This window comes from Schistocerca cancellata, chromosome 1, assembly GCF_023864275.1.
Source record: "Schistocerca cancellata isolate TAMUIC-IGC-003103 chromosome 1, iqSchCanc2.1, whole genome shotgun sequence".
Lineage (NCBI taxonomy): Eukaryota > Metazoa > Arthropoda > Insecta > Orthoptera > Acrididae > Schistocerca > Schistocerca cancellata.
In genome coordinates this window covers 81,855,705-81,874,033 of record NC_064626.1, presented here as the reverse complement: position 1 = coordinate 81,874,033, position 18,329 = coordinate 81,855,705, and the positions used below count along the sequence as shown (strand labels likewise).

Sequence of the window (18,329 nt, the reverse complement as noted above, 5' to 3'; positions counted from 1 at the left end):
AGCAATGAGTTATTGGAAATTTTGATTATGTAATCTAACCATGTGGCATTACCCTTACTCCTGAAACAGAGCTTCTTCCATCATTTACCTACCTGGCTCTATCAAACTACACTCATAAGCTCGAGGAAACATGTAAGATCATATCGGCCTCATGTGGGCTGTCTAGGTGATATTCTTTCTTTTAAAATATTTTAAGTAGCGGTATTTCCCAGTGACTATCACTAGCTTGACTCTTTTCAGGCAGTGATCTATGGCATCTTCTTTACTGGGATTTCATTGATTTTGTATTGACCTCAGCATTAAGCCACATTACTTACATTTTTGGTAATTTATTGTGTGGACAGTCTTGTTTCGCACATTTACTGAATAATACATACAAGTGTAAAGTGAAAATGCATAATCTAGCATAGAGGTACTATTAATTCTTAGAAATAAAAATGAAATTAATTTCATGCTCTCGTGGCCACTCATGAGATTACATATACGAGCCTACAGAAAAACATTTGTTGTCCGTGAGGCTATGTTATGTGATACTTTGAGACAACAAATTTTTGGCACCATGTTTACCAGTTAAGACAGCTTTTGTTTTCAGCTGCCAATAAGTACATGAATTTACTTCTTGGTAGAAGAGTTTGGTTGACAGTTATGATTCCAGTACATTTGTTTTTTCTGCATTTAACAAGATAGGGAGGATGTAGCACGTTATCTTGGTTGGAGAGTCATTGTGAGATGTAAAAGTTATTTCAAGTGTGTCCCAGGGAAGTGTGTTGGGACCTTTGCTGTTCACATTTTATATTAATGATCTTGCAGATGATAATAATAGAAACCTCAGACTTTTTACAGATGATGCAGTTATATCTAATGAGGTATTGTCTGAAAGAAGCTGCATAAATATTCAGATCTTGATAAGATTCCAAAGTGGTGCAAAGATTGGCAACTTGCTTTATACGTTCAAAAATATAAAATTGTGGATTTCACAAAACGAAATATATACTATCCTATAACTATAATGTCAATGAGTCAAAGTTGGAATGGGCCAACTCATTCATACTTTAAAGGGATATGAAATGGAATGATCACATAGGCTCAGTTGTGGGTAAAGCAGGTCATGACTTTGGTTTATTGGTAGAATGCTGTGGAACTGCAATCAGTCTACACAGGAGAATGATTACAAATCACTCATGTGACTGTTTCTAGAATATTGCTCAAGTATGGGGGAACATTACCAATTACGACTAACAGAGGATAATGAACGTATACAGAGAAGCGCAGCACGAATAGTCGCAGGTTTGTTTGATCCATTGGAGAGTGTCACAGTGATACTGACAGAGATACTGAAGAAACTGAATTGGCAGACTCTTGAAGACCGACGTAAACTATACTGAGAAAGACTACTAAAAAAGTTTCAAGACCTGGTTTTAAATGATGACTCTACGAATATAGTACATTCCCCTATGTATCCCTCACGCAGGGATCATGAAGATTGGATTAGAATAAGTGCAGCATTCACAGAGGCATTCAAACAATCATTCTTCCCACACTCCATACATGAATGGAACAGGATGAAATCCTAATAAGTAGTACAATGGGATGCCGTGGACTTCACGATGGTTTGCAGAGCTTAAATGTAGGTGTAGATGTAGAAACGGAGTCATTCCAACCAAAATCAGTTTCACACTGAGAAAGTCACTGGACATTATATTTATGGAAGTACTGTATTTATCTTTAACTAAAGATGTCTGGAGAAAATCAGAGCAAGCTTTTGAGGGTGGTGAGTTAAACACAAAAGTGTCATTATTGATACCTTATTACCACTATTTTATAATCATCTAGAAGTATTAAATATTATTTGAGCAAAATCATGTGAACTACTCATAGATTAATAAATATTAAATTTTTTGTCAATGATGTAGGGCTTGAAACATTCACATTTGTGGGTTTGTCTGAAACATACAAGTCAATGATAATGGGAGTCAAAAGCTAAGGAATAAGAACCACTGCATACCTAATAACAACAAAGCTTTTAAGGTGTGCAAAGTATAAAGTCAGAAGTGTTCGGCATTCTTCACCCAGAGAACGCCTGTTCATGGAAAACATGTGAATAAGGAAAAACACACCAAAAATAGTAAAGGGGCAGCAGTGCTTCAATTTCAACAGATGCAGCTACATTGCCAGAAGTTGCCATGTAATGAACAAAAAGACATCACTTCACTTTCACTGAATTCAGATATATAGTATGTGGACTCAGGTGCCTCAATGTGCATAATAAATTAATGAATCGATGTGTGAAGTATGAGGCCCACCAGCATCTGACATAATTGTCAGAGAAAGTGCTTCCTGTAGGAAATGATGGGACTAGTCAACATGATTCTGAATGTTGATGAAAACAGAAGAATTCAGGTAAAGATGTATTGTGTGTACCTAATCTTGCTGCTGAGCATTTGTAAGTTAGTACAGTGGTTAAAAAGAACTGCAAAGTAAATTTTAGGCAGGATGGTTGTGATATATTCAACAAATAGGGGGCATTTGTTTGTTCAACAAAACTGATAAATAACCAGTGAAGTGACTGCTATTCAGTTGTCTGCTGTTGTATTGTAGCACTAGTACAAGCGACAGTTTAATTATTGATATGTTAATATGCTACTAGATTGTACCAAGGGAGGTAAACTTGCCAAAGCAAAGAAAATCAGATTGTCATTCAATAATGGTTCAAAAATTCACTACCATTACAGTTGATTCACACTGAAATGTGTTCCTTGGAAGCTAAATCACTGGGAATTATAAATATTTAATTATTTTCAGAGATAATTTATTTTAAAAATGTGCACATATATTTTATAACAGATAAACTCAGTATTGGGATTTCAGGGCTTATCAGAACCTACGGGAAAACGAAGTGGACAAGAAAATATAAATCATGTGCTGAGGCAATGGTGAGAAGTGCTGTAACAAAGATATCAAGAACTCCTGGAACAAACTGCACTGACCAGCACGAAAAACACGACACTTCAATTTCTTACAAAAACTAAAATTTATTTTAAATTTATGACACTTTAATGACCCTAATCCTCTATCTTATGATAGAATATTATTGTGCAGTCCCATCTAAGTGTCCAACAAAGAAAAAAGAAAGACAACTGCACTACTGGCCATTAAAATTGTTACAACACGAAGATGACGTGCTACAGACACAAAATTTAACCGACAGGAAGAAGATGCTATGATATGCAAACGATTAGCCTTTCAGAGCATTCACACAAGGTTGGCGCCGGTGGTGATACCTACAACTTGCTGACATGAGGAAAGTTTCTAACTGATTTCTCAAACACAAACAGCAGTTGACCGGCGTTGCCTGGTGAAATGTTGTTGTGATGCCTTGTGTAAGGAGGAGAAATGCGTACCATCACGTTTCCGACTTTGATAAAGGTCAGATTGTAGCCTATCGCGCTTGCGGTTTATCGTATTGCGACAATGCTGCTCGCGATAGTCGAGATCCAATGACTGTTAGCAGAATATGGAATCAGTGGGTTCAGGAGGGTAATATGGATCGCCGTGCTGGATCCCAATGGCCTTGTATCACTAGCAGTCGAGATGACAGGCATCTTATCTGCATGGTTGAAACGGATCGTGCAGCCACGTCTCGATCCCTGAGTCAACAGATGGGGACATTTGCAAGACAGCAAAACATCTGCACGAACAGTTCGACGATGTTTGCAGCAGCATGGACTATCAGCTCGGACACCATGGCTGCAGTTACCCTTGACACTGCATCACAGACAGGAGTACCTGCAATGGTGTACTCAATGACAAACCTGGGTGCACAAATGGCAAAATGTCATTTTTTCGGATGAATCCAGGTTCTGTTTACAGCATCATGATGGTCACATCCGTGTTTGGCGACATCGTGGTGAACGCACATTGGAAGCGTGTATTCGTCATTGCCATACTGGCATATCATCCGGCGTGATGGTATGGGGTGCCATTGGTTACTCGTCTTGGTCACCTCTTGTTCGCACTGACAACACTTTGAACGGTGGACGTTACACTGCAGATGTGTTACGACCTGTGGCCCTACCCTTCATTCCATCCCTGGGAAACCCTACATTTCAGCAGGATAATCCATGACCGCATGTTGCAGGTCCTGTACGGGCCTTTCTGGATACGGAAAATGTTCAACAGCTGCCCTGGCCAGCACATTTTCCAGATCTATCACCAATTGAAAACGTCTCGTCAATGGTGGCCGAGCAACTGGCTCGACACAATACGCCAGTCACTACTCTTGATGAACTGTGGTATTGTGTTGAAGCTGCATGGGCAGCTGTACCTGTACATGCCATCCAAGCTCTGTTTATCATCTGTATTTCTTCTTGGTGTAGCAATTTTAAAGGCCAGTAGTGTATGAACAAATTTAACAAATTAGACCAGAGATGCACACTTCAAGGCAATTTTGAGTAAGCTGATAAAAGTTAATACATGTCTGTTTTGATGTTATACACTTCACACTTTACTTCACAGACCTCTGAGACGATCTTGAAGACCTCTGTTCGCATCTTCAAAAGTGTGTATTGTTAGCTCTTGCACCAATGATGGCATTCAATCTTCCAGGCATGATCCTGATTAACGCGGTAATGTCTTGTTGATGAATCATATCCTATTCTTCCAGGAGGGCATTTTGTAGATTCCGTAGGGTCTTTGGAAAGTGCTGGATGGCTCTTCTCCACAGCCAGTACAAAAGATGCTCAATATGATTCAAAACAGAGCTTAATGCAGTTCAACCCATAGCATGAATCCCTGTTCATCCAATGCAGGAGTGCACTGTCATGCATTAGTGCAGAATCATCATCAATAAATGGAGTGAAAGTCACAACATGGTTCAGAAGGATTTCCTCCACATACTGATGTGCAGTATGTCTCCCACGCTCCACGAAGACCAAACCCATCCTCACAGCTGTATTGATTCCTGTCCGCACCATCACAGAACCACCCTGAAAAGGCATCCTGGATGAGAACGTGCAGGGATAATACCTGTCTCCTGGCCTTCTTCAGACCCTCTCTCTTCCATCAGGTGATCAGAAGCCAAATAGTTACTCATCAGTGAATAGCACTATATCCCACTGTTGTACTGTCCAGCATAGATGTTCTCTTGTGAAATGTATTCGAGGTGTGCAATGTTCTCTGGTGAGTACCAGACCTGTAGGCCTTCTGGACTGAGGATTGGCTTCTTCCAGTCTTCTTCGAACAGTTCTTTCACTAACAGGTGACACTTCGAAGGTGGTTTAGTCCATTTCGTACATCAATAGTAGTGATGTGGCGGTTGTGGAGAACTTGAAGTTCTGGACCTGTTCCTGGTTTCCTTGCAAAGCCTCCAGTTCCCCTGTACCTTTGTTCTGTTCTGGAAATCGTGGAAGGTGTAGTCCTCAAAACTTCTGCAATTTAATGCCTGCTGCGGCCATCAACAGAAAGATCCTACAAACATGTGATTGAAAGGGGAACAATTCAGGATACAACAATAGTGCTCAAAGAGTGGGAAAACATTATTCACTCACATTCAATTATGTGTTTTTCAGGTTGCGCAGGAAACAACAACTGAGGCTAGGGCAATAAATAATCAACACTTCATTGTTGCTCACAAAACAATCCCAATAACAAACCGTATCAAAACATTGGTTGGAGTGCTTCACTTCAATTAAACAAATAATTACACAATGATTACACATCATTTTTGGGTGTTGCATTTTTTGTGCCAGTCAGTGTAGTATTAAGCCTCATGGGACTACTTCTTACATTCCTCAGTAGGCAGGACATGTAACAGAATACTGGCGGAAAGAGTTAACCATAAGTTATTTGATGCTGGTTTACCTACACAGTTCTGAGCAGAGACAACAGCAACAGCTGTGCATCACATCAACAGGTCACTTGCTAAAGTGACTGATGGAAAGATGCCTTTGGAGTTATCGTCAAACGCAAAACTTGATTTATCAAATACGAGAATTTTTTGGTTGGAATTTATGACATTAATTTCCCAGGAAAAACACCAAACATACGACTCCAAGTCCAGGAAGCTCTAGTACTGTCAGCTTTAGAAAATCTACCAAAAGTGTCTTGTTAATATTTACACATACAACATCATTAAGATTAGAAACATTGTGTTTTTAGAAAACAGGAAACTGTGATAGAACATACTTACATTGTACATTTGAGTGAAATACTGAACCACCTGGTGAAATTGAAGAGAAGAAATCAAAACAGGGCATGTCAGAAATATATTGTGTGATTCTACAAACGATAATGAACTGTGGCATTTTCCACGACTGATGCAGAATACACAGCAATGGCATCAGCGGCGAAGCTATTTGGCTTCAACAGTAGAAAACTGAACTTGACAATGATATGCTAATCATATGCTGCGACAATTAAAGCAAAACTAGCATCTGTGGACTGTTATCATGCGATGATAAGAGAAATTGGCAGGGTCGCAATTATGGAAAATTTTGTTATAAATCTTACTGAAAGTGAGTCATCTGTATCGGACAGTGAATACAATGGCTTGGATTTCTTCTAGTGAAGCAAGCACGTATTAATTACTGGTACTTATGACATGGTATGACAATGTCTGCAGCTGCATTGTAAACTCTTAATAGCTCAAGTATTCATATTTAGCCTAGTAATAATGCAGTTTCGTTCATAAAACAATTTTTTACAACTACGAATTATTTAGGAATAAAGAAGACAACTCACCAAAAGGCAGAACTGCTGCATCATCAACAAAGCTTATGGAATGAAATTCCTTTCTCAAGCTGTAGGAGAAACATGCACACAAACACACACAAGCTTGCGCATGCACGCACGCGCGCGCGCACACACACACACACACACACACACACACACACACACGCTAACTCATTCACTCACATGCACACGCCTGTCTACCTACATTGTGCTCAGTCGACTGCCAGTGTAGGGACTGTACCTTTCATTTGTGTAACTGTTGATGACACAGAACCTCTGCCTTTCGTTGAGTCAGCTCCTTTATTCCTAAATAATTCATTATTCTCAACAAGAACTTTCCATACATTATTTTTTACAGTTAAATGCATATACTGTAATGCTGTAGCAGAAAGAAAATTAGCTTTTAGTAACCCATTAAGAGATCTGTTTCTGATATCTTCAAGGTCACACATTTTTACAGCTTGAAAATTCGATCACTGTGGATGCCAACAGTAAGCAGTGCGAAAATTCATTTGATTAACAAAACAGATTGTTATTGTTTAAAAGGTAGAGCGTTAAACAATGTCATTATTTATAGGAAAAAGCTAATTCATGATTAATGACAAATTAATGTGTGAGAGTGTGCGTGTGTGTGTTTTGTGTGTCTACGCATTCACATTACGAAGAATATAGTTCACTGCGAAACAATGTGTCTGCTACTGCACAGACAGCTGAGAGTGCATGAACTGATGGAAGAATATTGGCAGCACTGAAATGGATCTCCTTCCTCTCTCTGTGCAGAATACTACATCCACCTTCATAGCTGCCCTCCACTCTAGCACTGACTGGCTCTGAGGTCACCACCATTGGAGTGTTGTGTGAATGGCAGCTAATGATACCAAATGTCCCCTTTAAGAAAGAATTCTTGACTCCGCACTCATCACTGTACTGGAAAATACATCTCACAGCTTCCTGTACATGGCACTATGAAGTCAGAGGTAGCCATCCTGCAACTTTGGTGTTAACTAGTTGTAACAATGGTATCAGACGTACCTAAGAATGACACTGTAGAGTGAAGGTTCAGTGGCATCACCTCAGCATGATGAGTGAAAATGAACTGTTTTACATGTGATGGGTTGTACATGCACTGTCTAATGTTGTGAATAGAAGGCCAGGAAATTACACCAGATAATGTAGGCAATGCTCATAGTTTGGCTCAGATGTAGAAAATAGAAGTGTTCAGTAGCAGAAAATACTTGTATGTCTGTTGCTTTGGTACTGGTTCCATTCATTTTAAATTTGTCCTTTTTTGGACACAAGGTCTGCAAAGAATAAATCAAAGTGGAATGCACTGAAAGAGGATGGGAGGGATCAGTCCTCATCCAGTTCCCATCCAAGACTCCTAACCTAGTCTCTCCTTTTCTGCAGAAGGCAGGAGAGGACATGTTAGTGTCCACAGATAACCTATTAATAAATGAAAAGGTTGGAGGAATAGCTTTTACATAAGGCAAAATTATATTTGCTGGGAGGTGTTAAGTTGTATGGAAGGCATCATGAGGAGTAACAGAAAGAGTCTACAATGGAATTTCTGATGGCAGGCTTCGTGCAGTGATACAGAAGAAAAAAATATCTGTAGGTACTATAGCAAACAGTTCGACAATGTGTCACGAAAGCGGGCAGAGAGGGGTTGGGGAGAGAGAAGGAACAAGATGATAAGCTTAATGTTAACACATACGAGTTGATGGACTAAGATGATGCCCACATGGTCCTTCTGGAAGAGGTAGAACAGAGGCATCATCAGATACATTTCTGTGTTGATTGTTAAGTGTCTTAAGAATAGTATGGGCAGAGTTACCAAAGAATTTAGCTGATGCTATAGCAACTGTGACAGCATTAGAAGAGACAGACATGGTGACCAATGTGGGAATAGAAAAGCAATATTCATCATGGGAGTTACATGTTAACAGACGTGGACAAGCTAGTCACATACGTTATATGGTAGGAATACTGTGAACTGCAATGTAAGAAAATTGGGTGAATAGAGCATCTGGAATGAGACTGCAGACGAAAGTCTAATAGGGCATAGTAAGTGGACATTGGGTGGGAATAGTAACCCACCATTAAACAACAATTAGAGCTCTAGAGCCGAAACCTGACATTCCCAGTAAAAATAAATACAATCAAAATTTGTGTACTGGTGTAATAATGCTTAGGCAGCTTCAGTGGTGTTCATTTTTCGGTTTGGGTGATAAAAATTTCTAGTTTACCATGGAAGTTTTGTTTTGCATAGACAATAGTTACTGCACAATTTTAGGGTTACATCTCTAGCTTGCACATCGCACCAGACTCAGCCTCAATCAGCACATGGTAGAACTCAATGGGATATCATTCCATCTGGGGGAAACAGCCAATTGTGCCACGCGGTTCATCTCTGGCATAAATGAAGCTACTTAAGACCATGTACACATCCACTAAGGATCACTTTGCAGGACAATATATCACAAGTTACAGGAAAACTACTGTAGGTGAGCATACAAACTAATTCATTGATAAACATATTGTATGTGGTGGAGCAGCTATAGGAACACAAAAAATTGCAGAAGTGTTGTGCATTTAGGAGGACTAGATGATAAGCAGATAGTGCCCATTAAGATACATAATCTTGGGACTGTAGATGGGGAATTGTCCACGGGACTGATGGTTGCCAGTTTGGAGATCTTGCAGAAAGATGATTCAAATACAGCAAATTTGACGCCTATGCTCAAGCTAGTTGCCAGGAGCAGTTATTATTAGAATATGAGGATCTGCTTAATCCTTGTGAGCCTTTGACAGTGACCCAGGGGCACAGCCTGGATTCCCAACTGGAAATGAACTGCCTCTATATCACAAACCATAATGTATACCATATCACCTGCAACCAGTCTTATAACTGAAGTGTGAAGATGCATTCAGTGAGTTCAAAGAACTTTTAACAATTGGACTGATATCAATTTTCCCAAATTAACAGAAGGAATTTTGTGCTGTTGTGTGATGTCAGCAACCATGCACTCTGTTGTGTTAAATCAGGAAACAGACAAGGCAGAACTGTCAGTTTCCTACGCCTCACAACATCTGATCAGAGTAGAAAAAAATTGCTCGACAATGAAGAAAGAGCATAATATATTTTACATGTTATCTGTGTGAGAGAAGATTTCGATGTAAAAATTGATTAGGACTTGTTTTGGGTTTAACTCTGTATGAAGAACATTTATAATGGAATTGGGATGACCAGTTTCACTGACATGCAGCATACGAATGTTAGCACAAGAATTAATGAAGCAAAAAGAGCACTTGAAATGAAGACTAGTGCAGTTGGAGAAAACGGGTACATCAACTGACCATAGTATGTTGAAGAAATCAGCCCCTACTTTGCCTCCAGCTATCAGTAATACTACAGAATACTTAAATCAGGATGTACAAGTGGTGAGGCAGGGATTAAATCAACCCTGGGTGTAGCATCTCAGTGATCATACAGGTATGGTCACTTCTGATGGAACATACAGCAACATTGCTTAAACATTTGAAGACTGTTTAAGAAAAAGTATGGGTACACTTCTATCTAGATCAGCAAATATAACTTATGGCTTGGAAATTCATCTATCAATGAGCTGTTCACAACAGTTGGAGAAGATTCTAATTAATCTTCGATTTAAATCAACATAATCAGTTTCTCTTGCTCCGCAACTTGGCACTAAGCAGCGGGATCAAAACATTAGGTCATATTATTACCTGCTCGTCTAACCCAATGCAATCTTTCACTTAACTGAACTTCAGAACCCTTAGTTATATCCAAATAATTTCTCTGACGTGGACTTCTTGTCAGAATTAACACCAGACCTCTCAATTATGGTCTGTTAGTTCAATAACAATACTGTTATGCCTCTGTTTAGTTCCATGTGATGCACAGCTGGACTTCACATAATTGCAGAAAATTATAAGATCGTGATTTTTTGTCAACTACATCTGAGAGTATCCCTTACAAAAATTTTAGAAAAATGCACTGTATTTAACAGCATTCAGCAGAATATAACTAGACCATTCTGTTGTCATTTTTACATTAGGTAAATGTGTTCTTCCAGAAGGCTAAGCCCTGTGTAGATACTGCAAGATGTTGATTACCTCTTTTGGTGGGCATGGTCACCAGATCTGACATCCATCAAGGATGCCATGTCTAGTCTGCTTGATCATCTGTGACAACAGGTGGAAGCTGCATTGAAGACAATGTCCGAAGGGAACCATATACTGCATCTGTGATCGTCTCTATCAGTGACTGCAGGAGCACATTGTAGGTAAAAGCTACACACAGTTATGAAAATGCTACCAGAGACAATTTGTCCATATGTGCCTGTTGCTATTTATAAACAACAGAACATCCATCTGATAGGACCATTGTTACAAGACTCCTATATTCCTTTTTCCAGCAGCACACAACTGGTGATTTTATAGAACGAGTAACTGACCACCAATTTGTGTTTTGCCTCTCCCACAATTTAATTTTTAGAAAGATAAATAATATTATCTATGATGGACCTATGACAATTGCGGTTGTAATGAAATGGAGATTATTTGTACCCTGAGTTTAGTATTGCCAATATTTGTTTATTTGTGTGTCTTGGAAATATTCATTTATTTGTGTGTCTTAGTGTTATGGTTCCCAAGCAGACAGAGAAATGCACAATAAATTTATTTCAGTTTCTCAAACTGTGCACAAGGTGGCATATACCAACTGATGTGCCTCCTTTCACTGTAGATCCTAATAATTAAAACACTAGGAAACAAGTCAGTTTACCACACTCAACATTAAACCCTGAACTTTCTGGGGTCACAGTTTGTGATGTCAGACCACCAGGTACGTAGGTTGATGATAGATCTCACACTCAGCGAATCGTAAATTTCCGGACTTGTGTAAATGACTGCAGTATATTTTAGAGTTCTTGTCGGATTTGTTACACACTTTATATGTTTTTGCACTCTGGTAAAAAAAAAACTTAAAAAGCTGCCTCTAAAAATTAGACAATTTCTGAACATTGTTAAGTCAAAAACACAAGTTGTACAGATGCCTGTAGCTGAATGGGTAGTGTGGTGCTTTCATAACAGAATAGGCCCAGTCTTGTTTGAACCTACTTAACAGTAATTTTTTATTAAAATTCTATATTTTTCATCATGGGGAAATTATAATAAATAAATACTTTATGTTATTTTCAATTATGGTCATATGAAACAAAATCTGACACAGACATTTGAAATGTCTTCTATAGGCCCACATTAATAATACTCCAGAATGAATTTTCACTCTGCAGTGGAGTGTGTGCTGAAATGAAATAGCCTTGCAGCTTTAAGTCAGACATCCAGTGGCAGCAGTAGTTACCTGATAGCAAGATGTCACGAGCTGCTACCCAAGAAAGCTCATGATGTGAGTTTTATCACATGGGCGTTGTAACAATCAATCCATATTTTGCTAATAGACTCGAAAAGTGAGGCCCTCAAAAAAACATTTTATCACAGCTGTAAGCTATTATTGGGACCACACATGCATATTTTGCTGCTAGACACGAAAAGTGAGACCCTCAAGAAACATTTTATCACAGATGTAAGCTATTTTTGGAACCACACAGCCCTCTATCTTCAAGTAAATTATTATATACCGTACAAAAATTGGAACATTTTTCGTTTTCTCAATAACTGCAAGCAACCTGGACGATAAAGTTCATATGTTATTGTTATGTTCCCTCATGAAACTTTTCCTAACAGGAAAAAGAAAAACTCTCTTTTCCCAAGAAATAATAATTATTTCAATACACTTGTAAAACATAATAAAAAATCTCATATTTAATATTTGAGTAACTGCAGAATACTAGTGGGTTAGAACATTGACATTCTAATGAAAATGATTTAAGAGAATTTGCAGAAGAATATTATACTTTTTTGTGAAAATGGAATGAAAATCCCCATTTTAACGTTTTTACAAAAATCGTCGGCTTTGCTCTTAGTTTGTACACTATTCGAAAGCAGCAGGAGAATTAAATTTTATATTCTACGACCTGGTGATGGTACATCATCACATGCAAAGTTTCATATTTATCAGGTACCTGCATCTGGGGAAACAAAACGCTAAATTTCACATTTTTTTTCAAACGGCCGTTTACCCGGCAGATTTTGCTTCAAATTATTGTTATGAAAATTGCTCACGAAATCTTTTATATTGTTATTTTACGTAAGACAGTGTAAAAAGTTGTACAAGGTAGCCTTGTCCTCATTCTTTCAGGAAAATAATACGACTGGGATCTCAGACAATTGCCGGAAGTTCGGAGATGCACTGTTGAAAGCTGTGTTACGGGATCAGACAAATACTACACCTCGCCAAATAATGAATTCGCGATCCCGAAGCTTTACCAATGTTTATTAGAAACGTATGCTTATGTCCACAAAAAATTTCAACGAAATACATGATGGTCATGTAAGATTCTCTAGGCCATGTGGCATGGAATGTCCCGTGTACGACTAGTGAACATGATAAATGGCGTATAAAAATGGTTCAAATGGCTCTGAGCACTATGGGACTCAACTGCTGTGGTCATAAGTCCCCTAGAACATAGAACTACTTAAACCTAACTAACCTAAGGACATCACACACATCCATGCCCGAGGCAGGATTCGAACCTGCGACCGTAGCGGTCTTGCGGTTCCAGACTGTAGCGCCTTTAACCGCTCGGCCACTTCGGCCGGCTAAATGGCGTATATATTTATTGAATCAATGAAAGCAAATCATTATAAACACGCCGTCTCTGAATTAGTTAAAATACGGTACACCCTACTGTAACAACGAAATCGAAGTGTTCAGCTGCTATTAAAAGAAAACGCTGAAGACAGTCCACCTGACTTAAATTTTTCGCAACATCTAATATCACAATTTAACACCGATTCTAGCAACATTTGATAGTAATGCTTTCGTGCAATGAAAAAATACGTGAATCAGTAAAAATATGATAAGCTTTCTGTCTTTTCAACAATGGACGTCTGACGTCATAATTATAGCTCGTCGGCTGAACTAATAGCGTTCTACTGATAAGATTAAAGGCTGTTCAGAAGGAAGCACCGTGATTAAAAGTTTTTAAACAGGTCCTCCATAATAATTTAAAATGTAATATTTTGCTGATAACGAGGTATTACTTCCAGCCACCAGTTCAATGCGTCAGTAAAAGCTTTAAGCGTCTGGCTGCTAAATGATCATAATACTGACGGACATGGACGCAAATCGGTAGTAGTTTGCTCTCTGCTGCTTGTACCTAAATAAAACTGAAACAAAGTTTTCCTTCATCCTAATGATTATTAAAATCGTTTTTCCAACTCTCAGCATGTCCGAACACATATTATTAGATTTTCGAATACAATTCGCAGTTTTATATATTTCTACACACGTTACTGTTGTGCCACACGATGAACAACAACCCCATTAATTACAGAATGATTCCCAGTACCGCTAGTTCTTCTATTCGAAAGAAAATATGCAGTTAACTTAGAATGTTTAAGTAATTTTATATTGTGTTGCAGAAAAGTCTTAGAAACAACAGTGCAATACTTCAGCAAATCTAAATTAACGGTTACATTTACAACGTCAACTACACGGTTCCCCTTTCCTTGATGTCAATGGGCATCAGTGATATGTAGCTGATATACCTCTAGTACTGGTACACACATTACTATTGAGCAAACAAATGATGGCGACCATAAAAAAAAAAACAAAGCAGAAAACACTAGCCGAATCCCTCGTTACATCAAGCTGATTCTGCAGTAATTGGAAATCGGCAAGCATAAATACTTATCGAATATATACCTAATTACTAACCTTAGTCACAATAAACAAGTCTTCCCTTTTAACTTTTCCGGCCTCTATCCATCGTTTTAACGTATTACCAATAGCTTCCTCATTGTTGTAGTTAAATGCAGTGTCGAAAAGCCGGTAGCCGGCTTCGAGAGCAGCCTCGACAGCCCGTTCAACTTCTTCAGGAGCAGCCTACGGACAAAATCTAAATGTCAGTTTCATTTCTTGTGCGGATCGTAAACTAACCTATGTCAACGGAATATTATGTGTTCCGTGCTAAGCCTTAGTGCATCTCATCTGCGACCGTCAGCAAGCAGTAAATCTGTTATTTACCTGCCACGTTCCCAAGCCAACCAAGGGCATTCGCTGTCCAGTTCGTAAAACTACAGATCCCATGGTTAAATTTAAGAAAGTCCAACTGCACCGCTGCTACGACAACATCTAGTTTGCGCACCACGCAACGGTTAGCTATTTTCAGAACCTTCGGGTTTTTTTCCTCTGCGTCGGTGGCGCTAGGTGAGCGCTCGGCGAATCGATTTCGGGTGACCTGCCTCAAGCGCCTGAACGTTGCGGAATACGCGGGTTACTTAAATTTCGTTTTTGCTAAGATAACAATGCTGCCGTAATGCGTTATGTCTTTGTTTAGCCATCAGATAATTTGTGTTAAATTTCGCTGGAACTGTTCCTGGGAGCACTGTCACAAATGATAGTCAGGAATGGCAACCAGCTATAGAAGCAAAGAAAATGTCTGTATATTTGAGCTGAATAATGAAACAGTTACTTGGAATGTAAAAAGTACTTGGAAAATGTCGAATTCGTGACACTATTTTATACAAACTTATCTAATGAGTTCATATTATCATGGACAGCAATGTGTCTTTTCATTTATAGATCGGATCCGTCTATCAGCGATGATACCGTAATGTTTCGATTTCTGTGCTGGCGAAGTTACGCAAGTTCGGGACATTAAATCGTCCTACCAACCACAAAGTGCGTATCATATGAAAATGATCAAATACAAATTCAATGCATGTCCCTTAGAGTAGCCTATATATCAAAAAAATTGTCAAACTTGACTCGTTCCATATCCGTACACTTCTTTTGTCTACTGGATCAACGGAACACGAATAAATAAATAAATAGAATAATTAAAGGCAGGAAATAGTGTAGCATAAGGAATCTATAAAAACGAAATTCAGTGTCTTCCATTCCGACAAATAGAAACAACTAACGATCACAATGATGCATTTGAACAACAGATCTGTATCACTGACGATTTAAAACATAATTTATATATCTATGAAAGAACTGCTTCTTTATTGGTTCTTGGAAGCATAATGGTAGCAGTGTAAAAGCGTACACCAGCTGCTCCAAACAGCGCGTTGGAACCTACGCTACGGTACCCCCAAAAGCCACACAGTAGTTCTAAAAGATCATTTCGAAAACGTACTATTGCAACGAAACGGAGCAGCGGTTCGATTAGAATGGTGGCACAAGAAATCGACATGTACTTCCTGGCCAAATTGATCTAACATAAACTACGCAGCAGCCCGAGAAATACATCACGTTGAAGTTCGTTTATTTGAGAACTACTTGGATTTAATTTCGCTGCTGGAAGGCAGGTGTCTCAACGCAAGCGCAAACGCAGTACGGTAGGCCTACCAGAGTACTTTGTAGTTAGCAAGTTACTCGATATCATCGACACCTGCTCGACAAAGACGTTCGATCAATGACAAAATAATCAAAGGTACATAAAATAAATCCAAAGCCATGTGGAATTAGAAGAAATGAAGCTACATAAAAACGACCACAGACCAAGATGGCGTAATTTTAAGACATAATAATGGATCAAAAATTAGCTGTTTATCTCTGTTCCAGCAAACCCACTCAACACCGAATCTCTCATATGAGCTAGAAGTTCTGAGAACGATAAAATCATTGGAAAATAAAATGCCATCTAGCTTGGAAGAAATACTCATTTCTGTACTAATTAGTGTAATTTTCATACCTCTGTCACACATTAAAGGTGCAACTCTTTTACAAGACATTTTTCCAAACAAATTAAAAACTTCCAACTGAAGTTCCCCACACAAAACGAAGATCGCAGTACACTACAAGAGGGTAACTATAGACCTATATCATCGCTGTCAGTCTTCAGAGAGGGTATTCTCTGTTGGCTGGTTGTGGGTTTGGTGAACCCCTGAGCTGTAGACTGGTGAACACCATCAGTCCTCTACAATACGCTCTGGGCACGCTTCAATGGCCACTGTGCAGTACAGAGGTGAAATGTTATGTCTACATTGCAGGGACCTCTGCTGTTCTTGATCTATATAAATGACCTGGGTGACAATCTGAGCAATTCTCTTAGGTTGTTCGCAGATGATGCTGTAATTTACCGTCTAGTAAGGTCATCCGAAGACCAGTATCAGTTGCAAAGCGATTTAGAAAAGATTGCTGTATGGTGTGGCAGGTGGCAGTTGACGCTAAATAACGAAAAGTGTGAGGTGATCCACATGAGTTCCAAAAGAAATCCGTTGGAATTCGATCACTCGATAAATAGTACAATTCTCAAGGCTGTCAATTCAGCTAAGTACCTGGGTGTTAAAATTACGAACAACTTCAGTTGGAAAGACCACATAGATAATATTGTGGGGAAGGCGAGCCAAAGGTTGCGTTTCATTGGGAGGACACTTAGAAGATGCAACAAGTCCACTAAACAGACTGCTTACACTACACTCGTTCGTCCTCTGTTAGAATATTGCTCTGCGGTGTGGGATCCTTACCAGGTGGGATTGACGGAGGACATCGAAAGGGTGCAAAAAAGGGCAGCTCGTTTTGTACTATCACGTAATAGGGGAGAGAGTGTGGCAGATATGATACGCGAGTTGGCATGGAAGTCATTAAAGCAAAGCGTTTTTCGTCGCGGCGAGATCCATTTACGAAATTTCAGTCACCAACTTTCTCTTCCAAATGCGGAAATATTTTGTTGAGCCCGACCTACATAGATTGGAATGATCATCAAAATAAAATAAGAGAAATCAGAGCTCGAACAGAAAGGTTTAGGTGTTCGTTTTTCCCGCGCGCTGTTCGGGAGTGAAATGGTAGAGAGATAGTATGATTGTGATTCGATGAACCCTCTGCCAAGCACTTAAATGTGAATTGCAGATTCATCATGTAGATGTAGAGGCAGCAACGATCTTGGCTAAATGAACCAAATTGTGGGGATAGTACAAAACATTATGAAATACTTAACCTCAAAGCGTTCTATGTGCTGATAGAAAGGATAGATTTTGAGGTGAAAAAGTCTCTATTGGGCAACCTCTGTAGAACTTGCCATACCTCTGTTGTATAGAGCTTACACAAGCAGGTGAGGTTCTATCTGGCTGGATCGTTATGTCCCTATACTTGTGAGGTACCAATGGAGCCTACTAATCCTACAAAAAGCAGTCTGCAGCAGATTTGTTGGGCCACTGGCGAACACTCACACCCAACCAATAATCAAAGATTGGTAGGCAAACCCACTAGAGGGACCCTTACTGAAGACATCCGATATAGATCCTTGTTGAGGGCGCGGGCAGAAAGCAAAAGCTGACCAGAAAAATGAGAAAGAAAGACAGGTTAAAAATTAACTGAGAGAGATATGTGAGTTCTCTTAACTCTCGTGTTCCTATATCCTGCCACTGAGAAGCCTTTCCCTCAGCTTGTGACTGTGCATTACACACACTGTTGTTTAATGTCATTTCTCCCATTTATCATCAAA

General features: G+C 39.2%; 1 protein-coding gene across 3 annotated transcripts in view; it reads right to left on the bottom strand.

The window, feature by feature from the left end:
- The window catches only part of LOC126165787 (1,5-anhydro-D-fructose reductase-like), an 81,677-nt gene extending 66,594 nt beyond the window's left edge, over nucleotides 1-15,083 (bottom strand). For 2 of the 3 annotated variants that reach the window (XM_049920351.1, XM_049920349.1), the window contains exons 1-2: nucleotides 14,903-15,083; nucleotides 14,594-14,761 (exon numbers count right to left, since the gene is read on the bottom strand). In XM_049920351.1, the coding sequence (XP_049776308.1) occupies nucleotides 14,594-14,761; nucleotides 14,903-14,965 (231 nt within the window). In that variant the 5' untranslated portion in view covers nucleotides 14,966-15,083. The remainder of the gene's footprint in view (nucleotides 1-14,593; nucleotides 14,762-14,902) is intronic. The other variant, XM_049920348.1, reaches the window with a different exon arrangement.
- Between the last annotated feature and the right edge of the window lie 3,246 nt (nucleotides 15,084-18,329).